This window comes from Theropithecus gelada, chromosome 16 (genome assembly GCF_003255815.1).
Source record: "Theropithecus gelada isolate Dixy chromosome 16, Tgel_1.0, whole genome shotgun sequence".
NCBI classification, from domain to species: Eukaryota; Metazoa; Chordata; class Mammalia; order Primates; family Cercopithecidae; genus Theropithecus; species Theropithecus gelada.
In genome coordinates, this window is record NC_037684.1 from 12,196,339 (window position 1) to 12,219,915 (window position 23,577).

General features: G+C 40.6%; 1 protein-coding gene and 1 pseudogene across 6 annotated transcripts in view; one reads left to right on the forward strand and one right to left on the reverse strand.

Moving 5' to 3' along the window:
* The window catches only part of BCAS3 (BCAS3, microtubule associated cell migration factor), a 707,187-nt gene that overhangs the window by 25,095 nt on the left and 658,515 nt on the right, over positions 1-23,577 (forward strand). For all 6 annotated transcript variants that reach the window (XM_025361460.1, XM_025361463.1, XM_025361464.1 and 3 more), the window contains exon 5: positions 2,308-2,414. In XM_025361460.1, coding sequence (XP_025217245.1) covers positions 2,308-2,414 — 107 coding nt within the window. The remainder of the gene's footprint in view (positions 1-2,307; positions 2,415-23,577) is intronic.
* On the reverse strand, positions 17,965-18,329 carry LOC112609090 (annotated as a pseudogene).

The following is a 23,577-nucleotide window of genomic DNA, read 5'->3' on the forward strand; positions in this document are numbered from 1 at the left end:
AAGCTATCTTCCCATTTCAGTCTCCCCAGCAACTGGGACTACAGGTGCTTTTCACCAAGCTCAGTTAATTTTTGTATTATTATTATTATTATTTTTGAGACAGAATTTTGCTCTTGTTGCTTGAGTGCAATGGCTTGATCTCGGCTCACTGCAACCTCTGCCTCCCAGGTTCAAGCAATTCTGCTGCAGCCTCCCAAGTAGCTGGGATTACAGGCATGCACCACCACACCCAGCTAATTTTGTATTTTCAGTAGAGACAGGATTTCTCCGTGTTGGGTTAGGCTGGTCTCGAATGCCCGACCTCAGGTAATCCTCCTGCCTTGGCCTCCCAAAGTACTGAGATTACAGGCGTGAGCCACTGCGCCTGACCAATTTTGGTATTTTTTGTATAGACAGGGTTTTGCCATGTTGCCCAGGCTGGTCTCAAACTCCTGGGCTCAAGTGGTATGCCCACCTTGACCTCCCAAAGTGCTGGGATTACTCAGTCTATATGTGGATTTTGACTTCATTGGGGGACAGGGGACTCAGCACCCCTACCCTCCACATTGTTCAAGGGTCAACTGTACTTTTCTCCTTTCAATTTTTATGTCGTTTATTTTTCTTTCCTAATTGCAGTGTCTAGGGCCTCTAGTACAGTGTCGAATATAAGTTTTAAGTTTGGGCATTTTTGCCTTGTTCTGCTTCATAGGGAGGAAGCATTCAGTCTTTTACCATAATTAGCTACAGTATTTTCATAGACATCCTTTATTCTTGATTTGCTGAGTTTTAAAAATAAAATAGCTATTGCATTTTAGCAAATGCGTTTTAAACATATGTTGAAATGATCATATGATTTTTCGCCTTTATTCTGTTAATGTTGGCAAGTTATAATTGATTTTTCCAATGTTAAACCATCTTACATTTGTGGGATAAACCCTGTATTTTAGTGGTCGATTATCCTTTCTATATTGTGACTCCAATTTGCTAGTCTTTGTATTTTTTTTCCTTTGTAAAGTATTTTTATATGTACATTCCTGAGGAGGATTAATTTATAGTTTTCTTGTAATTTCTTAGTCTAGTTTTGATTGCCTCAGAATGAGTTGGTACTTATTGCCTTCTCTTTTGTTTTTTAGAAAAGCGTATAAGGCCGGACGTGATAGCTCATACCTGTAATCCTAGCACTTCGGGAAGCTGAGAGGTGGACTGCTTGAACTCAGGAGTTTGAGACCAGCCTGGGCAACATGACGAAACCTTGTCTCCACAAAAAATACAAAAAATTAGCTGGGCATTATGGCATATGCCTGTAGTCCCAGCTGCTTGGGAGGCTGAGGTGGGAGGATCACCTGAGCATAGAAGGTCAAGGCTGCAGTGAGCTATGATGGCTCCACTCTACTCCAGCTTGCATGAAAGAGTGAGATTCTGTCTCAAAAGAAAAAAGTTTGTGTAGAATTGATGTTATTATTATTTTTAGAGCCAGGGCCTCGCTCTGTCACCCAAGCTAGAATGCAGTGGTGCCATCATAGCTCACTGCAGTCTTGAATTATTTTGTTTAAAGGCTCCTTCCACTTCAGTCTCCAGAGTATCTAGGACTATAAGTGTGTGCCACCAAGCCCAGCTAATAATAATAATAATATCATTATTTTTGAGATGGAGTCTTGCTCTGTTGCCCAGGCTGGAGTGCAGTGGCGTGATCTTGGCTCACTGCAACCGCCGCCTTCTGGGTTCAAGTGATTCTTGTGCCTCAGCCTCCCCAGTAGCTGGGATTACAGGCGCGGCACCACACCCGGCTAATTTTTGTATTTTTTAGTGGAGACGAGGTTTCACCATGTTGGCCAGGCTGGTCTCGAGCTCCTGATCTCATGATCCGCCCGCCTCAGACTCCCAAAGTGTTGGGATTACAGGCGTGAGCCACCAGGCCTGGACTATTTTTTTTTTTTTTTTAAATAGAGACAGGATCTTGCTGTGTTGCCTAGGCTAATCTTGAACTCCTGGTCTCAGGTTATCCTTCTACTTTGGCCTCTCAAAATACTGGGATTATAGGTGTAAGCTACCATACCCAGCCCTGTCTTTTTTTTTTTCCCCTTAAATGTTTGATATTATTTAAATTGTGTGGCTAGAAGCTATGTTGAAATGGGCCAATGAATGACAGATATATAAGGAAATAGATAGCCAGGATGGACAACTTTGAGAATTCTGTCTATTAAGAGAAGAGAGGATAGTTACTGGAGAGGTGTAAAGATTGAATCAGGCATTAAAGAAATACCGTTGTTTTCTTGACTGACATTATGTCTTTTAAGTTAGCTTCTTTGTTACTTAATTGTATTGCAGATACATCAAGAAATCTGGAATTTCATGAAATACATAGCACTGGGAATGAACCGCCTTTGCTGATTATGATTGGCTACAGTGATGGAATGCAGGTCTGGAGTGTCCCTGTAAGTACACATGTGGTTGAATACCTAAAACATTATACTTCCCAGCATGTTAGCTTATGTGAAATCTGTAGATACTTTTTTTTCTGGGAGACAGAGTCTCATTCTGTTGCCCAGGCTGGAGTGCCGTGGCGCGATCTCGGCTCACTGCAAGCTCTGCCTCCCGGGTTCGCGCCATTCTCCTGCCTCAGCCTCCCATGTAGCTGGGATTACAGGCACCCACCACCATGCCTGGCTAATTTTTTGTATTTTTAGTAGAGATGGGGTTTCACCTTGTTAGCCAGGATGGTCTCGATCTCCTGACCTTGTCATCCGCTCGCCCCTGCCTCCCGAAGTGCTGGGATTACAGGCATGAGCCACTGCGCCTGGCCAACATTTTTTAAGTGATTTTAAATGTTTATTTTTTGATAAGTCACTTCTGATGAAGTTTGGTCTTCCATTCTGTTCTCTTTTTTTTTTGAGACAGGGTCTCTGTCACCCAGGCTCGAGGGTAGTGGCATGATTGTAACTCACTCTGTCCTCTAGTGATCCTCCCGCCTCAGTCTCTGGAGCAGTTGGGACTACAGGCACGTGCTACCACGCCCAGCTAATTTTTAATACTTTTAAATGGACACAGGGGCCTATTGTGTTGCCCAGGCTGGTCTTGAACTCCTGGGCTCAAGTAATCCTCCTACTTGGCCTCCTAAAGTGTGGGCGTTACAGGCATGAGCCACTGTGCCTGGCCAATTCTGTTTTTATAATTATCGTATTATTAAGTATCTAAGATGTGGGATTTTTTTTTTTAACTTGGCTTTACTTTGCAGAGGTAGAAGAATCATGCTGGTTATGTCACGAAATTAGAAGTGTTCTTTTTCTTTTGCCTTTTGGGAAGTGTAGTTGACATGTTTCAAGGTCTTGCAATGTTCTTTGTAATTTTGGTATTGTTCCAAAGGCATGGAGAAAGTACTTAAAATTTGGTAGTTTTTTTTTTCTTACTGATAGGAATATTTCTAGGTTGTAATAAAACAAAAGGGTTTTGTAAATGTAAATTTTTCTTATTAATAGAGACTACATTTTGCTTCATTATGCTGTTTGTTGACAGAATTGAAGACAAAGAGGAAGCTATACATTTAACAAGAGGGTTGAGCCTGTGTGATTAGGGGTGTTGACTGGATTGAACACATTCCTTTCGTGGTACTCAGGTTGCTTTAACTGCTCACTTGTTTTGGTTATAATTAGAGGTATTACTTTTAATAGTTTAAAGTTAATTTCTGTTTATCTTTGAGTGCTTAAGGTCTTTAGTCTTTATTCCTCTTTATGCCTAGATTGTATTTTGAGAGGCTTGAATGTTTTTTTTTTTGAGACGGAATCTTGCTCTGTCGCCCAGGCTGGAGTGCAGTGGTGCGATCTTGGCTCACTGCAAGCTCTGCCTCCCGGGTTCGCGCCATTTTCCTGCCTCAGCCTCCTGAGTAGCTGGGACTACACGCGCCTGCCACCATGCCCGGCTAATTTTTTGTATTTTTAGTAGAGATGGGGTTTCACTGTGTTAGCCAGGATGGTCTCCATCTCCTGACCTTGTGATCTGCCTGCCTCGGCCTCCCAGAGTGCTGGGATTATGGGTGTGAGCCACCGCGCCCGGCATAAATTTTTTGATGGAATTTTCTTTGGCCATTTGTATATTGTTGTAGTACTGCTACTTCATGAATTAGGGCCTGGTGTAGAGGCTCACGCTTGTAATCCCAGCACTTTGGGAGGCTGAGGCAGGAAGATCACTTGAGGCCAGCAGTTCGAGACTAACCTGGGCAACATAGTGAGAACGGGTGGGCACGGTGGCTCATACCTGTAATCCCAGTACTTTGGGAGGCCAAGGCAGGCAGATCATTTGAGTTCAGGAGTTTGAGACCAGCCTGACTAACATGGTGAAACCTCATCTCTACTAAAAATACAAAAAAAATTAGTTGGGCGTGATGGTGCTATCTGTACTCCCAGCTACTCAGGAGGCTGAGGCAGGAGAATTGCTTGAACCCGGGAGGCGGTGGTTACAATGAGCCAAGATTGCACCACTGCACTCCAGCCTGGGCGACAGAGCGAGACTCTGTCTCAAAACAAAATAGAACAAAACAAACAAACAAACAAAAACATGTAGTGAGACCTTGTCTCTACAAAAAATTTTGAAAATTAGCCAGGTGTAGTGGCATGCACCTGCGGTTCCAGCTCCTTGGGAGGATGAGGCAGGAGGATTGCCTGAGTCTGGGAGGTTGAAGCTGCAGTGAGCCATGATTATGCCACTGCACTCCAGCCTGGGTGACAAAGTGAAACCTTGTCTCAGGAAAAAAAAGAAAAAAAAAAGACAATCTGGGAAAATAAGCTTCTTATGTTTCGTTGATTGAGCTCTCATTATGGTCAAAGAGGTTTATATACATATTATCTCATCTAATGTAGAAGTTACCTTGTTTTACAGGTGGTAAGGTCACACTGCTTTTAAGAGGTGGAACTAGAATTTTAACCTAGTTATGTCTGAATTCAAATTCAAAGCCCATGGTCTAAGAGCTATACTTCATCACTTTTCAAATGTGATTGCTAAAGATATGACATGTGAGTAGTTTTGTAGTTTAGGTTCAGTTTTTGTGGAGGTGAAGGGAATTTTCCCTTCTCCCTCTGAAATAAATTGACAGTAGATTAACAGGAAGAAAAAGCATATACACATGCACGAGAGCCACATAAAATGAGACTCAAAGAAGGGCCAGATGGCTGAAGCTTACGTAGTGCTGTCTTCACAGGGGAGAAGGAGAAGGAGGAATGTAGTCAATTTTGAGAGTTAGTAAGTCATTCTCAAGAAAGTTGAAGGGGCCCAAAGAGCAGAAAATCGTTTCTAAGTGATTCTCTTGGAAATGGGACCTGAGCAGAGATGATAGCCTGTGACAAAGTCTGTCTAGGTGTGATGTCATTTCTCAGTTTTCATTCCTGCAATTTGAGATTAATCTTCTCTGGTTGAAGAAATTTCAGAGAGGGGAGAGGGAGGCAATTGTGTTCCTTGTAGAAGAGCTTCAGGAAAGGGAACTTTAGAGAGTTCCACCTTGTGCTTGTGAGGAGAAGCAGGAGAAGAACATCAGAAAGTCCTTGGTTCTGAGGGCTTCTGGGGCCTCTTAATTTCCTTTAGCTCAAAATGCTCTGCATGCTAAAATGCCAGAATTTGGAATATCGTTTTTTGAGCCCCAGTGTTTTCATTTGTAAAAGATTAGGATATACCTTCAAATACTCATAATTATCTTTTATGTTTCACTCTGTTAGCCATTATTGTGTTGGAACCCTTCTGAAACTTATAACCATTATTCATTCAATGAGCATATGCTAGACAGTGGGGAGCCTGTTTGCCAACCTGAAAAAAAATGACTCTCATGGATCTTTATAGTCTGTAATTCATACAGTTGGCCCTCTATGTATGTGTTTTACACATCTGCAGATTCGACCAACTATGGATTGAAAATTTTTGGAATTAAAAAAAAGGATGGTTGTGTCTGTACTGAACACATATAGAGTTTTCTTTCTTGTCATTATTTCCTAAACAATGCAGTGTAACAATTATTTACATAGCATTTACATTGTACTAGGTATTATAAGTAATTAAGAGATGATTTAAAGTATATGAGAGGATGTGTAAAGGTTGTATGCAAATACTGTGCCATTTTATGTAAAGTACTTGAGCATCATGGACTTTGGTATCCATTGGTGGTTTGTGGAACCAATCCCCCACAGATGCTGAGGGACAATTGTATTTGCATTTGCTTTTCTTTTTTTTGGAGTGCAGTGGGGGTGATCTCAGCTCACTGCAACCTCTGCCTCCCGGGTTCAAGTGATTTTCATGTCTCAGCCCCCTGAGTAGCTGGGACTACAGGTGTGAGCCACCACGCCAGGCTAATTTTTGTATTTTTTTTTTAGTAGAGACGGGGTTTCACCCTGTTGGCCAGGTTGGTTTTGAACGTCTGACCTCAAGTGATCGACCTGCCTTGGCCTCCCAGAGTGCTGGGATTACAGGTGTGAGCAACCGTGCCTGGCCTGCTTTTTAAAAATAGAGATGATATCTCACTATGTTGCCCAGATTGGTCTTGAACTCCTGGCCTCAGGCCATCCTCCTGCTGTGGCTTCCCAAACCACTGGGATTACAGATGTGAGCCATCATGCCTGGCTATGTCTTTGCTTTTGAGTAAGTATAGGTGGGCAGAAAATCAACCCCTGTGCAAACCTTAGCTTAGTTTTTGCTTCTAGTATATGCTCAGGACTCCCTCTTGTTGAGTATAATACAACTGTCCCACGGTGGCTCATGTCTGTAATCCCAGCACTTTGGAGGCCAAGGCAAGCAGGTTACTTGAGGTTAAGAGTTTGAGACCATCCTGGCCAACATGGTGAAACTCCATTTTTACTAAAAGTACAAAAATTAGCCAGGGATGGTAGTGGGCACCTGTAATCCCAGCTACTCGGGAGGCTGAGGCAGGAAAATGGCTTGAGTCCAGGAGGCGGAAGTTGCAGTGAGCCGAGATTGCGCCACTGCGCTCTTGCCTGGGTAACAGAGTGAGACTGTGTTTCAAAAAGAAAGACAAAACGGTCCCACCTGGGAGTCTCAGGTTAAGAAAATAAGCATATCCTGGTTAAACATTTAAAAAAATTGTCTATTGAAATGCATAGATGTGAATGGAACTTAGATGATGTCTAGGAATATCGTTAATTAGAGTCAGCTCAAAAGCAGAACTGTGCAGTAGTTTATTCCCCAATCTCTACTGCTTTGTATATGACACCAGCTTTCCTAGCTTTCCTAAGCTGTCAGATCCCTTCTTTAAACACACCAGATTTGACATAGAAAGATTGTTATGTTGGCGTTCCAGATAAACAACCCCTTTTTCCAACCATCCCTTTAATGTTATTGACTCTTTTTTGGTGAGGTAAGTGTAAGCTTTCTTGCTTAAAATTCTTAATTAAAAAAATCAAAATTATCTTTGTATATATTTTAAAAACCAAATAGTGGTGTGAGATTCAAATATGAAAAAAATGAAGTTCTATACGCTGCCTTTCTTTTTTTTTTTGTTTTGGAGACTCTTGCTCTGTCGCCCAGACTGGAGTGCGGTGATGTGATCTTGGCTCACTGCAACCTCCACCTCCGGGGTTCAAGCAGTTCTCCTGCCTCAGCCTCCTGAGTAGCTGAGATTACAGGCGTGCGTCACCACACCCAGGTAATTTTTGTGTTTTTAGTAGAGATGGGGTTTCACCACGTTGGCCAGGCTGGTCTCAAACTCCTGACCTCACGTGATCCACCTGCCTCAGCCTCCCAAAGTGCTGGGATTACAGGCGTGAGCCACCACACCTGACCTCAAAATATCATACTTTTTGAAGTTTTCTTCTCCCAGTTTTAGATAGATTGGTGCCATGAACTACAAAGTTATTTTTTTATTTTATTTTTTATTTTTGATATGGAGTCTCGTTCTGTCACCCAGGCTGGAGTGCAGTAGCATGATCTCGGCTCACTGCAGGCTCTGCCTTCTGGGTTCAAGCGATTCTCCTGCCTCACCCTACTGAGTAGCTGGGATTATGGGTACGTGCCATCACGTCGTGCTCATTTTTGTATTTTTAGTAGAGACTGGGTTTCACCGTGTTGGTGAGGCTGGTCTCGAGCTCCTGACCTCGTGAACTGCCTGCCTCAGCCTCCCAAAGTGCTGGGATCACAGGCATGAGCCAACGTGCGTGGCCACCGAACTATGAAGATTTAAATGGTGTTCATTTATTCAGCACATGTCTGGGATATACAGTGGTGAGCACAATAGATGTGGTCTTTGCTGTCATAGAGCTAGTAGGAGAGAGAGATTTAAATAAAAATAAATGTATATACAACTTAAGTTGTAATATGAGAAAAAATATGACATATTATGACAAGGAAGTGGCATATAAGCTAAAAAATACTTAGGGTAAGACTGGAACAATAAAGAGTAAACAGAGGTTCTGAGATGAAAGCATTCTTTTCTCTCTTTTTTTTTTTTTTTTTTTTTTTGTGAGGCGGAGTCTCGCTCTGTCGCCCAGGCTGGAGTGCAGTGGCCGGATCTCAGCTCACTGCAAGCTCCGCCTCCTCTTTTCTCTATAGTTAGAGATTGATTTAGATTTCTCAAATTTTTTCTCTTTAAAGAGTATTGAGGCCGGGCATGGTGGCTCACGCCTATAATCCCAACACTTTGGGAGGCTGAGAGTGGTGTATTGCTTGAGGCCAGCAGTTTAAGAGCAGCTTGGGCAACATGATGAGATCCCATCTAACCAAAAACCACAAAAATTCAGGCTGAAACAGGAGGATCACTTGAACCTAGGAGGCCGAGGCTGCAGTGAGCTGTGATTGCGCCACTGCACGCCAGCCTGGGTGACAGAGCAAGACCCTCTCAAAAAAAAAAGAAGAAAGAAGAATATTGAGATAAATATCTTTCTGGTCATATAATTTGGAGAGATCAATAAAAGTAAGGCTCCTGATAGATTTTCCAAATTATATTCTTTTATAGCCATGTCATTTGTACTTATCCCATACATTTATTAATTCATTCACTCAGCAAAGATTTATTAATTGTCTATTACATGCCAGACTGTGTTGAAGGTGCTGAGACAACACTGAACAAAACAAAGTCATTCTCCTTGTGGAATTTTCATTCTGGTAGGTGGGGAAGATAGATTTAATAAATGTGTACCATGTTAGATGGTGATAGATGTTATGTATGTAGGGGGATTGGTGTTGTCGTGGGTTGCTCTTCTGTATAGGATGGTCTGGGAAAGCCTCTCAAATATCCAGTGATATAGTGGAGTGGTGTGAAGTTATCCATATGGGTATTTGAGGGAGGAACACTCCAAGCCAGTACAAACATTCTGTGGTGCAGAATATGTTTCTTATATTTAAGAACAGTAGGGAGGCAGTTTAGCTGGAGTTAGGGGAGCAAAGCAAAGAGTAAGAGATTATGTCCAAGAGGTGGCAGTTGGCTAGGGCTTTGTTTTAGCCCTTGTAAGGACATCTAAAATTTCAAATATAGAGCAAAGTTGGAATTTTACAGTGAAAATACTTATACCCACCATCTAGAGCAGCAGTCCCCAACGTTTTTGGCACCAGGGACTGGTTTTGTGGAAGATAGTTTTTCCACGGGGTGGGAATAGTTTCAGTATGATTCAAGCACAGTAAATGTATTGTTCAGTTTATTTCTATTATAATTACATTGTAATATATCATGAAATAGTTATACAACTCACCATAATGTAGAACCAGTGGGAGCTCTGAGCTTGTTTTCCCACAACTAGATGGTCCCATGTGGGGGTGATGGGAGACAGTGACAGGTCATCAGGCATTAGATTCTCATAAGGAGCACGCAGTCTAGATCCCTGGCATGTGCAGTCCACAATAGGGTTCACATGCCTATGAGAATCTAATGCTGCTCACCTGATGAGAGGCAGAGCTTAGGCAGTAACGTGCGTGATGGAGAGCAGCTGTAAGTGCAGATGAAGCTTCGCTTTTGCTTGCCTGCTTCTCACCTCCTGCTGTGAGGCCTGGTTCCTAACCAGTGCCTGGCCCAGGGATTGCGGACCCCTCAACTAGAGTATACCCTTAAAATTTACCTATACTTTCTTTTTTTCCCAGTTTGTTTGTTTGTTTTTTCTTCAGGCAACCCTCAGAACTGGAACGGGTTCATAGAGCAGCCTACTGTACTTTGTCTCATGTCCATCTTATTCGGTGCATTTCAGAGGAATGCAAACATCAATATGCTTTCCCCTAACTACTTTTGCATGCATATAATTAACTAGAGTTCAATATTTGGTTAGTTTTTTAATTTTTTTAGACAGAGCCTCGCTCTATTTCCCAGGCTGGAGGGCAGTGGTGCGATCTCTGCTCACTGCAGGAGAGATGGGTTCAATCGATTCTCATGTCTCAGCCTCCAGAGTAGCTGGGATTACAGGCACATGCCACCATGCCTGGCTAATTTTTGTGATCTTTTAAATTTTAGCTATTTTGGTAGGTTATACCTTGAGGATTTACTTAGCATTAGCATTTCCCTGATGACTAATAATGTGGAGTACTTTTTCATGTTTCTTGGCCATTTGTATATATTTTAGCAATTATTTGTATAATTTTGTTGACCATTAAAAATTTTAGTTGCTGGGTGTGGTGACTAAACCTGTAATCCCAGCACTTTGGGAGGCTGAGGTGGGCAGATCACAAGGTCAGGAGATCGAGACCATCCTGGCTAACATGGTGAAATGCCATCTCTACTAAAAATACAAAAAATAAAAAAAAATTAGCCCGGCGTGGTGGCGGGCGCCTGTAGTCCCAGCTACTTGGGAGGCTGAGGCACGAGAATGGTGTGAACCCAGGAGGTGGAGCTTTCAGTGAGCTGAGATCGCACCATTTCACTCCAGCCTGGGCTACCGAGCAAGACTCCGTCTCAACAACAACAACAACAACAACAACAACAACAACAACAACACTTAGTTGTAGAAGCCATTGGAGGATTTTGAATAGAGGTAATATCACTTTTAAAAATAAGAAAGGTATGTGAAGAGCAGATTTGGGTGGAAAGGTAGTGAATTTGGTTTTAAATGTGTGAACCGTAGATTGTTGTTGGTCCATGAACTGGTGGTAGTGAATTATTTGTTATTGGCAGCAAAAAGGTAAAGGGCAGAAAATGAGAGTAAGCTTTTAGAAACCTATAGTATTTGCCAGTGCATACTCTCCAAACATATGTATATAGTTTACAGAAGTATCATTTGTGCCAACTTTTAGAAAAATAAAAGGAAATTGGTCTTTTATGACAAATGGTTTGAAAAACACTATCATCAACGCATCCAGTTGGAGAAGGAGTTGTTTTTGGTAAGTATGTTTAGACATGCAATCATGTATTATTTTATTTCACACAAATAACATTTCTGTGATTATTAGCGTTCATTTTAGCATTATACATTCTTTGTAGTCATGAGAATAAGATACAGAATTTTCAAGGAGAAGATTTGAATTGCAGAATGAGGAGTTGGACTTATTCTTTCAGCCATGATAATTTGGACTCATTGAGAAACTTTTGGTAACATACATTCCAAAAGCTGTCTGTAATATTGATTTTGTGGTTGCAGTGGGATGAATAGCAGGAGAAAAGAAAAGATTATAAGGCTAGTTAGGAGTTAATTTCAACACTGTCTAAATGTTAGATGTTCAGAGCCTGAAGTAAGTTTGTTGCTGTGAGAGGATTACTAAAAACCTTGGTAAGTGGTTAGACATTTAGAAGAGAAGAAAGTTAAAGATGTTTCCAGAGTCTTGACCTGGGGACTGGTGTTGCTTAGTATGAAAGATGGCATCATTTTAGCAGAAATAGAATTTGATTATTAGACTTAGACTATGTTAAAAATCATGTAAAGTGAAAATTGTATAGCATCTTGTCTTACAAGTAATAAAGAGTTCTCACTTAAAGTTTCAGTGGTAAAAGTCTTCTGATATTTTCCTATAATTTTTGCTATGTGTTTAAATGCCTACTTAGTTTTCTCTTCTTTTCTTTTCTTTTTGAGACATAGCCTTGCTCTGTCACCCAGGCTGGAGTGCAGTGGTGCAATCATGGCTTCAACCTCCTGGGCTCAAGTGATTCCCTCACCTCAGCCTCCCGAGTAGCTGGGACCACAGGCATGTACCACCATGCCCGACTAATTTTTGTGTTTTTTTTTTTTTTTTTCTGTAGAGGTGGGGTTTTGCCATATTGCCCAGGCTGATCTTGAACTCTTGAGCTCAAGCGATCCTCCTGCCTTGGCCTCCCACAGTGCTGTGATTACAGGCATGAGCCACTGCACCCAGCGTCTTCTTTTGAAATGCTTAATTTTTTCTAAAAAAATGGAGAGTATATTTATTACAGCACCTAAAATATGGCATTTGTATTGTGTGAAACAGTATACAGTTGGCCCTGGGTATCCATGGATTCTGAATACGTGGATTCAGTCAATATGGATAGAAAATATTTGGGGAAAAAAGTAAAAAATAATTCAACAATAAAAAATAACACAAATAAAAATGACAATATAGCTATTTACATAGCACTTACATTGCATTAGGTATTATAAGTAATTTAGAGATGATTTAAAGTATATAGGAGGATGTGCATAGGTTATATATTCATAGTTTATGTGCAGATACCATGCCATTTTATAAAAGGGACTTGAGCATTGGAGGTTTTGGTGTCCACAGGGATTCTGGAACCGATCCCATGCAGATACAGAGGGATGACCGTATTTTCGTTTCAAAAGTTAGTATTTGTAGTGTTTTCTTGGAGCTGTGTATATGCGGTACTTCAGTGACCTAACACTAGGTGTCACTACCACATTGATCTAAGAAAAGTGCATCTGCTCCTTGAAAGGAAATTTTTGCCCTAAAGCTTTTGTGTAGTTTTTATACACTAAAAGCTTTAGAGCAAACATGCAAGGGCATTCTTGAGGTAAATACCAATTAGTCTACTATTTATTAGAGGTTAGGTGCCAATAGACCTTGCCATGTTAAGATTGTTAGCCAGGAAATAGTTTTTATGGCTTTCATTTGGGAGTAATATAAAGTTAGTGATTTGGGTACACTGGCAAGCAGAAAGAGGTTGAATATGGATGGAGTCCAGTGAAAAAAATTGCCTTCGTTGAGAATAGGACCTTATTTTCTTTGGTGAGTTATCTTCTTCCTGGAAAGAGAAGTAATAGGTGGATCCTTAGACATCTGCAGTGGGAGGGAATTGGTTGTTACGGATGAATAAAAGCAGAAATGAAGAGTAATACTGAAGAAACTTCTGGAATTTACCCATATTGGTGGATTAAAATATCTTTTCCTGTAGTATGTTTCTTAAAGTATCACTTCAGAGAAGTCTTGCATCTGAAACTTAATTTTTCCCTGTGTGCGAATAGTGGCGTGACTCTTGTTGATTTGACGTAGGCAGTAGACATTACTGTGAGTTTGAAATTTATCATTGTAAGTTTGACTCTTTCTTATTTGAGATCTTTTTGATGATTTTCTACTCTAAAACAGTATATTATTTGGACGTAAGCTGATTTATAAGTCTGTGGAATGCATTTTTTTTCTGATAAATGTTATTGAGTATACATACAGTAAAATGCACAAATCTTAAGTGCATGGATTGAATATATATACATTATATATATATAAAAAACATTCTAACCATCATCCTGGATTAAGGTCTAGAACATTTCCAGTACCTCAAAAGAATCCCTCGTGCCACTTCCTTGGCAATACTACCCTCTTTCCACCTCTAAGTAACCATTATTCTGCCATTCTGACTTCTATCACCGTAGATTTGTTTTTTTCTATTCTTGAATGTCTAAAAAATACGGTCATAGATTTAAAAAGTATACTTTTATGTTCTGGCTTGTCTCTTAACATTATGACTGTAAGATTTGTTTTTATGCTATTGTGTGTAACATTAATTTTGCTGTGTAGTATCTATCATGTGAATACAATAATTTTTAAAAAAATCCATTATATGACTGATAGACATTTTTGTTTCCAGTTTCTGAGTATTAATAAAGTTGCTCTGAAAATTCTTGTATATGGCAATTTTTCATGGACATAAACAAAAAATGGTAATTTTTGCTGTATGTAGACACTCATTTGTCTTGGGTATTGATCTAGGAGTAGATTTATTGTGTCACAGGATAAGTACATGTTTACCTTTAGTAGATACTCCCACATAGTTTTCAAAAGTGGTTTTGCCAACTTTGTACTCTCACCGGAAGTATTTGGAATTTCTGTCTGTCCTGCATTCTCAGTAGCACTTGGTATTGTCAGTCTTTTCAGTTTTGGCCATTCTGTTGTGGATGTGTTGATATCTTCTGTGAGGCTGTGAGGTTTTAAAAATGCTTTTTAGGGGGCTTGGCATGGTGGCTCATGCCTGTAATCCCAGCACTTTGGGAGGCCGAGGTGGGTGGATCACAAGGTCAAGAGATCGAGACCATCCTGGCCAACATGGTGAAACCCCGTCTCTATTAAAAATACAAAAATTAGCCAGGCGTGGTGGCGGGCGCCTGTAGTCCCAGCTACTCGGGAGGCTGAGGCAGGAGAATCACTTGAGCCTGGGAGGTGGAGGTTGCAGTGAGCCGAGATTGTACCAGTGCACTCCAGCCTGGTGACAGAGCAAGACTCCGTCTCCAAAAAAAAAAAAAAAAAATGCTTTTTAGGCTGGGCACAGTGGCTCATGCCTGTAATCCTAGCACTTTGGGAGGCTGAGGTGGGAGGAGCCTTTGAGATTAGAAGTTTGAGACCAGCCTGGGCACCATAGTGAGACCCCGTCTCGACCAAAAATAAAACATTAGCTGGGCCTCGTGGCATGTGCCTGTGGTTCCAGCAACTCAGGAGGTTGAGGGGAGAGGATCACCTGAGTCCAGGAGATCAAGGCTACAGTGAGCTATGATCATGTTACTGCCCTCCAGCCTGGGCATCACAATACACAGTAAGACCCTATTTCAAAAAATGCTTTTTATTTTGCAATAAATTTCAAACTTCCAGAAAACTTTATAATATATACAAGGTATTCCTGTTGCCCATCATGGAGATTCACCAATCATGGATTTTGCCTTATTTGTTTGTCATTCTCTCTGTCTGTGTATCTATGCGTATATTTTCTGAACCATAATTTCTATAAATTATTATTATTGTTTTTGAGATGGAGTCTCGCTCTGTTGCCCAGGCTGGAGTGCAGTGGCGCGATCTCACCCACCGCAACCTCCGCCTCCTGGGTTCAAGCAATTCTCCTGCCTCAGCCTCCTGAATAGCTGGGACAACAGGCATGTGCCGCCATGCCCAGGTAGTTTTTTGTATTTTTAGTAGAGACAGGATTTTGGCATGTTAGCCAGCCTCTTCTCGAACTCCTGGCCTCAAGTGATCCAGTCACCTCAGCCTCCCAAAGTACTGGGATTGCAGGCGTGAGCCATCGTGCCTGGCCTGTTTTCATAAATTATTTAGTATAATTTCCTAAGAATAAATATATAGCCATAGCACTGTCATCAAACCCAGGTCATTTAAATTTGATGCAGTAGTATTGTGGTTCAGATTTTTTATCTTTTACTCTATTATTATTTCTTTTTGTATCTTTGTTTACTCCAAGGACATGAAAATATTCTTTTAGGCTAGGTGTGGTGGCTCATGCCTGTAATCCCAGCACTTTCAGAGGCCAAGGCAGGCGGACCACTTCAGGTCAGGAGTTCAAGACTAGCCTGGCCAACATGGTGAAACCCATTGCTACTAAAATATAAAAATTAGCTGGGCATGATGGTATGTGCCTATAATCCCAGCTACTTGGGTAGCTGAGGCATGAGAATTGCTTGAACCCGGGAGGCACAGATTGCAGTCAGCCGAAATCGCACCCCTGTACTCCAGCCTGGGTGACAGAGTGAGACTGTCTCAAAAAAAAAAAAGGCTGGGTATGGTGGCTCATGCCTGTAGTCTCAGCACTTTGGGAGACCGAGGCGGGCTTATCACCTGAGGTCAGGAGATCGAGACCATCTTGGCCAACACAGTGAAACCCCATCTCTACTAAAAATACAAAAATTAGCCGGGCGTGATGGCACACACCTGTAAGCCCAGCTACTTGGGAGGCTGAGGCAGGAGAATCACTTGAACCCGGGAGTCGGAGGTTGCAGTGAGCCAAGATAACCACTGCACTCCAGCCTGGCGACAGAGTGAGACTTTGTCTCAAAAAAAAAAATTCCTTTTCTTTTAGAGGGTTGTATTTACCTTTAGGTTTAAGATTCATTAAAAAAACAAAAAACAAACAAAAAAAACAAAACTTTGTATGTGTATGGTATGAGATGGAGTCAGGGTTATTTCTTTTTCATTTCGTTTCCTTATTTTTTAGAGACGGAGTCTAATTCTGTTGCCAAGGCTGGAGTGCAGTGGTGCCCTTATAGCTCACTGCAGCCTCCAAGTCCTGGACTCAGGTGATCTTCCTGCTTCAGACTCCTGAGCAGCTAGTACTGTAAGCATGTGCCACCATGCCCGGCTACTTAAATTTTTTTTTTTTTTTTTTTTTTGTAGAGAGGGGCTCTCATTATGTTGTGCAGGCTGGCCTTGAACTCCTGGCCCAAAGCAGTCCATCTGCCTAAGCCTTATTTCTTATTTATCTCTATTTTTAGAATAATGATACCCAATTGATTCAGCACCATTTCCTGAAAAGACCATTCTTTACCCTATTAATTGGAATAATACCATAGATGTGTGGGTAATTCTTATACTCTATTTTTTCATTGGTTTCATTGTCTCCTTTTGAATTCTAAGTATGCTAGAAACTCAAATCTGAGAAAGTCCCAAAATAAACTTAACAATTTCTTACTCTTTGCTTTAAATCTATTTATTTCCCCTCTAGCCCTTCCTGCTAACATCTATATTTTTATTAGAATAGTACCGTAATTTTTCCATTCAGCCACATTGAAATGTTCGGGTCTTTGTCAAGTATTATGAGATACAGATAAACTAAGACCTGAACACTGTCTTGAGGAGATAATTTCTTACTTGGGGGAAATGTCACTAAATATTTGCAGTCTGTGTCAGTGGTTCCCAACCAGGAGTAATTTTGTTCTCCAAGGGGCCATTTGGCTATTTTTTTTCATTGTCATGACTGGGGATTGCAGCTGGCATGTGGTAGATAGAAGCCAGAGATACTGCTACACATCCTATAATGTACAGGACAGCCTCCCCGAACTAAGAATTGTTGAGTCCAAAACATCGGTAGTGCTGAGGTTGAAAAATCTTGATCTGTTTGATCAGTATTAGGATAGAGGTATAAATGAATGGCTGTAGAGCCCCCAAAGAATGACGGGGTGCCTGGGGGAGGGTTTTTTTTTTTCTTTCTTTTTTTTTTTTTAAACCCAGGATCAGACCTGAGGGAGTTTTGTTGCTGCTGCTGTTGTTTTTGAGACGGAGTTTAGCTCTTGTTAGCCCAGGCTGGAGTGCAGTGGCGCGATCTCGGCTCACTGTAAGCTCCGCCTGCCGGGTTCACGCCATTCTCCTGCCTCAGCCTCCCGAGTAGTTGGGACTACAGGGGCCCACCACCATGCCCGGCTAATTTTTTGTATTTTTAGTAGACATGGGGTTTCACCATGTTAGCCAGGATGGTCTCCATCTCCTGAACTCGTGATCCACCCGCCTCGGCCTCCCAGAGCACTGGGATTACAGGCGTGAGCCACTGCTACTGGCCAGGAGGGAGGAGTTTTAACACTTGTGCTGCCTAGTAAAATTTTGTAGAATATGAAAAAAAAATAGTTATAACTGGAATATTCAGAATGCACCATACATTATTTTAGGCATATTGCATATATTATGTATTATCCTGTCAATTTTACTAGTTAGTGTTAGTCTTATTTTATACTTGAAAAAATTAAGGGTTATATTTAACTAGGTCAAGTTCTTTAATAGATACCTTTTAAAAAACAGACTTTAAAAAAATTTTTATTTATTTATTTTTAAAGCATATCACTGTGTTTCTTTTCGCTCAGGTAATTTTTCTATGCTTCAACATTGTCTCTTCAAAATTAAAAGAAAAATATCCCAAAGTTTAGAACTGGATCACTTGGCCCTTTCTCTTCTTATCTCCTCCCAGTTCAAAATGCTTGCATCTCTTAATGGCCAGCATCCTCTTGGGTCTGCAGTTAGGCTCAACACATTCCAGCCTTAGCACAATCTAATATCACACAGAATAGTCTTACTGCCCTACACATCCTCTGTGGTCTTAGCCTTCTTCAGAAAATTGGCTTTGTCTGCCCACCATAGCCACTCTGCTTCTGATCATAGCGCCTCCTTCCCTGGGCATACATAGAATCCTTGCCCATCTTATACTGTGGTACTTTGTGAGGCTGATGCTTGCCACACTCCTTACAGGAGGTTCTTCGGGTTTTAGGTACGTTGACCATCTCTGCAGCGGGGCTGTTCTGTCTTTGTGATGAAAACGAGAAACGGTGTCTGAGACCCTCACCTCGTGCATCTCTCGCCTAACAGGAAAAGAAAAAAAAAGACAGACTTTATTTTTAAGGGCAGTTTTAGGTTCACAGCAAAATTGAGTAGAAAGTATAGGGAGGTCCCATAAAACTCCTGCCTCCACATTGTGCCCAGCCTCTCCCACTGTCAACACCCCCAGCACCAGAGTGGTAAAATTGTTACAATCCATGAACATGCATTGATACATTATTGTCACCCACAGTCCATAGCTTACAGTAGGATTCATTTTTGGTGGTATACTTTTTTCCTTTTTTTTTTGACACAGGGTCTTGCTCTGTTGGCCATGCTGGAGTACAGTGGTGCGATCTCGGCTCACTGTAGCCTTTGCCTTCTGGGCTCAAGTGATCCTCCCACGTCAGCCTCCTGGGTAGCTGGGACTACAGGTGCATGCCACTATGCCTGGCTAATTTTTCTATTTTTTTGTAGAAATGGGGTTTCACCATGTTACCCAGGCTGATCTGGAACTCTTGACCTCAAGTGATCTGCCCACCTCAGCCTCCCAAAGTGCTGGGGTTACAGGTGTAAGCTGCCATACCTGGCCTGGTTTTTGGTGGTATACTTTCTATGTGTTTTGACAGGTATCCACCATTGTAATATCACACAGAATAGTCGCACTGCCCTACACATCCTCTGTTCTCTATGTATTCATCCCTCCCTCCCTGATAAGCCCTGGGCACCACTGATCTTTTTACTGTGTCTGTTCTTTTGCCTTTTCCATATAGTTGGAATCACACAGTAGATAGCCATTTCAGATTGGTTTCTTTCACTTAGTAGTATGCATTTAAGGTTCTTTCATGTCTTTTCATGACTTGATAGCTTATTCAAATGCTGAATAATATTTCATTGTATGGAATACCACAATTTGTTTATGACAGTTATCTTTTTATTTTATTTTATTTTATTTTTGAGATGGAGTCTCACTTTGTCACCTAGGCTGGAGTACAGTGGGGCTATCTTGGCTCACTGCAACTTCCACCTCCTGGGTTCAAGTGCTTCTCCTGCTTCAGCCTCCCAAGTAGCTGGAATTACAGATGCCCACCACCACGCCCAGCTAACTTTTGTACTTTTAGTAGAGATGGGGTTTCACCATGTTGGTCAGGCTGGTCTCAGACTCCTGACCTCAAGCAGTTTACCGCCTCAGCTTCCCAAAGTGCTGGGATTACAGGCATGAGCCACCACACCTGGTAATATCTTTTAAAAAATAAAGATAATGTACATACTATGAAATGCACAAATCTCAGGTCTATAGTTTGATGATTTTTACCTGTGTGTGTTTGTATATATGTGTGTTTATATACGTCTGTATGCATGCTTGTGTGTATACATATACACGTGCATGAAACCACCATTGGGGAGAAAATGTAAAACATTTTGTACTCATAAAATTTTGCAGTCAATATTTCTCCTCCTTCCAGGATAAGATAACCACTATTCTGACCCCATATTAGTTTTACATGCATTGAACTTCATATAAATAGAGGCACACAGTATGTGCTCTTTTGCATCTGTCCTCTTCTGCTAAATATATTTTTTAGATTCATCTGTGTTGTTGCTATATCATAGTAGTTTGCATTTTTTGTTTGTTTTTATTATTGTGTTTTATTTTACTATTTAAATATACCATAATCTGTTTAGTTATTTTCTTTTTGATGGGCTTTGTGTTTCTGGCCTTTGCCTATAATGAATAAAGTGTCTATAAACATTCTTATAGGTATATGGACTCTTTTTTTTTTTTTTGTTAAGATATCTAGCGGAATTGCTTAGTCACAGGGTAGGTGGCATATATTTAACTTTATTAGAAATTGCGCGCCCCCCCCCCCCCAAAAAAAAGAAATTGCCCAAGCGTTTTCCAATTAGGCTGTATTATTGTATATTTCCATTTGCAGTATCTGGGAGTTACAGTTGTTCCACTTACTGCTGCCATTGATGATGTCAGTCATTAAAAAAAAATCATCTTGTTAATCTTACAAGTTAATATAATACCTATTTTATGGAAAAATCTTTTAGGCTTCTATTTAATCTAAACAGTTTCTCCTTGGTTAACTATCTATTGCAAATCTATCTTCTTTAATCAATGGATTAAATCAAGATAGGTTTACAATACCATTAAAATGTAACAAATTCAGTCTTTTAAAAGTGGAAAGAGGCGGTGAGCCAAAATTGGTTTATCTATTACACAGTTTTCTCTCTTCACTTTTCAATTGAACACCTACCAGCTTGTAATAAAATAATAAAGAGAATCCAGTTTTTATGTCTGAGTGATTAGGAAGTGTTTATGACAGCCACTAGGCCGACACTCTCTATAATGGTGTTACATTGACTTCTGAACACCTTCTCGTCTGCCTCCAGGCGTGTGTGTCAGTGTAGTCTGAGTGGTTTTACATTAACATCTACCCTGAGTAAGATCTTTTGACTACCAAAGTGTTAGTTGCAAATGGAAGATACCATTAAGGCGGCTTCAAAGGACTGGAATGATATTTGGATTGGTGCATGCTGAAGTAATGGCTAGAGTTTTGAAGTGTAATGTCTAAATCAATGTTGCATAACCGAAGGAACGTGTGAGTTCAAACCACTTTTCTTTGATCTTCCTTTAGAAAATCAGGCTAAAGGGGAAAGGTTAAAGTTGCCTTAAAACACCTCTTTCTATGTGTGCAAAAATCTGGAAGTATGAAAATATGATTACAAGTTCCATTCATTATTTGTGTTCTGTGGTTTTCATATTGTTCTTGAAATTCACTTCCTTCCTGCCTGAAGTTTTGTATTATGAATTTAGTGTCAAGACCAAAATACAGACCAGGTTGCTCTTTTCTTTATGTGGTCAGCAAATATCTGTTCTGTAAGTTGTTAGTCTTCACAAATATGCGTTTTAGGTGATTTTTGTGGCTTGCATTTTTTTTTCTTGATGGTATATATAGTAGGTTGCAGAAATACTGACACTCTGATATTCACTGAATCTTTTATGGTTAGGCAGGCAAAAAACAAAACGAAACAAAAACTTGTTCCCCTCTTCCTCCTAAATTTAGGAGCTTTCAAAAGGACTAGTCTTTACTATTAGGAAAACTGTACTATCTTAAGTTTTTAAAATTGTGGAGGCAATTTTATACAATAAAATAACACTGACAATGACTTGTTAGAGAAAAAAAGACCTGAGTTTAAGAACTATTTTGCATATAGTGTATTTATAGGAGATTCTGATGCCTCTTTGGGCTGGTTATTTTTGGCAGCATTTTCTTTGTTTCCTTATCTATAAATTGAAAATATATTATCAAATTGGCTTACAGGGTGATTTGAGAGAGAGACTCTCAGCTTTCAGTAGAGCTGGCTCTGTAGTTACTGTGGCCACTCATGTAACTAGGTGAGTTCTTTTTGTTGTTTCTTAACTGAATTCCTTAGTATAAGATGATACCTACCATGCCTCCGACATTCTCCTTTATGTTTTTACAATTTCTCCCTAATTAAAAGTAAATTATTGTTATTAATTTTTAAGTTACAAAAACTATAAAAAGAAGTTTTTAAAGAACTTCATTCCTTCCAGTTGTATCTGTATGCTTAGCACATGTGAAATAATTAGCAAACTGATAACTATACATGTGTTTGCTTGCTTATTTAGTTATATATTTATTGAGACAAAGTCTTGCTCTGTCGCCCAGGCTTGACTGCAGTGGCATAATCTTGGCTTACTGCAACCTCTGCCTCCCAGTTCAAACAATTCTTGTGCCTCAGCCTCCCGAGTAGCTGGGATTACAGGCATGTGCCATCATGCCCAGCTAAGTTTTGTATTTTTAGTAGAGATGGGGTTTCGCCATGTTGGCCAGGCTGGTCTCAAACTCCAGACTTTAGGTGATCTGCCCACCTTGCCCTCCCAAAGTGCTGGGATTACAGGCATGAGCCACCACTCCTGGCCTTCATGTGTATATTTAAATGGATTATGTGAGGTGTTTTTGTTGCTTTAGGAACTGAATTCCTTAGTAGAAGACTTCCTTTCTCTAATCTCTATATTTTTACCTTTTATCCTTGTTTTCTTTTTTCTTCCTATTAGGGAAAATTAACATTTATTTGTGGGATTTTTACATTTTCTATATATGTTTAAATTAATAGGCTTTATTTTTTTGAGTAGCTTTAGGTTTACAAAAAAATTGAGGTGAAAATACACCTCTCATGTATCCGCTTATCACCCTCCTTTTTTTTGAGGCAGTCTCTCTCTCTCGCCCAGGCTGGAGTGCAGTGGTACAATCTCGGCTCACTGCAACCACCACCTTCCAGGTTCAAGCAATTCTCCCACCTCAGCCTCCCAAGTAGCTGGGATTACAGGTGCTTGCCACCACGCCCCGCTAATTTTTATATTTTTAGTAGAGATGGGGTTTCACCATGTTGGCCAGGCTGGTCTCAAACTCCTAACCTCAGGTGATCCACCCACCTCGGCCTCCCAAAGTGCTGGGATTATAGGCGTGAACCACCACGCCCGGCCAGCCCTCCTATTTTCAACTATTAACATTTGCATTAGTGTAGTACATTTAGTACAATTGATGAGCTTATATTGACACATTATTAATAACTGTAGTCCTTAGATTAACTTTTTCTCCCCAGTAGAATTTTATTGGTGTTACTTTTTAGCTTTTAAAACTACTGATCTTTTTAACTACAGATCTTCAGTTGTGTCCATATGGTTAGTACATGTGAAACAATTAGAAAAGATTGATAGCTCTACATTTGTATGTTTAAATGGGCTATTTTTAGATCGCTGGTAGCAAAGAAAACAAGTTGCAAGTAAAAACATATAAATACATAAAAGTTAGAGTGGGTGGAGACTGGCTTGATCTTGAATGGGATTATGAAGACTAGTGTGATAAAACCTGTTGCATAGACGAGATGCTGCTTACCACCTTGGTAGTAGTTCTTTTCTCCAAGGCTGAAAATCATAGGAAGATATAAAGTATTAGTGAGTTCAAGAACTGGGCTGGTACAGTCAGTGGCTCACACCTGTAATCCCAGCACTTTGGGAGGCCGAGGCAGGCGGATCACGAGGTCAAGAGATCAAGACCATCCTGGCCAACATGGTGAAACCCCTTGTCTACTGAAAATACAAAAATTAGCTGGGCATGGTGGTGCATGCCTGTAATCTCAGCTACTCAGGAGGCTGAGGCAGGAGAATTGCTTGAATCC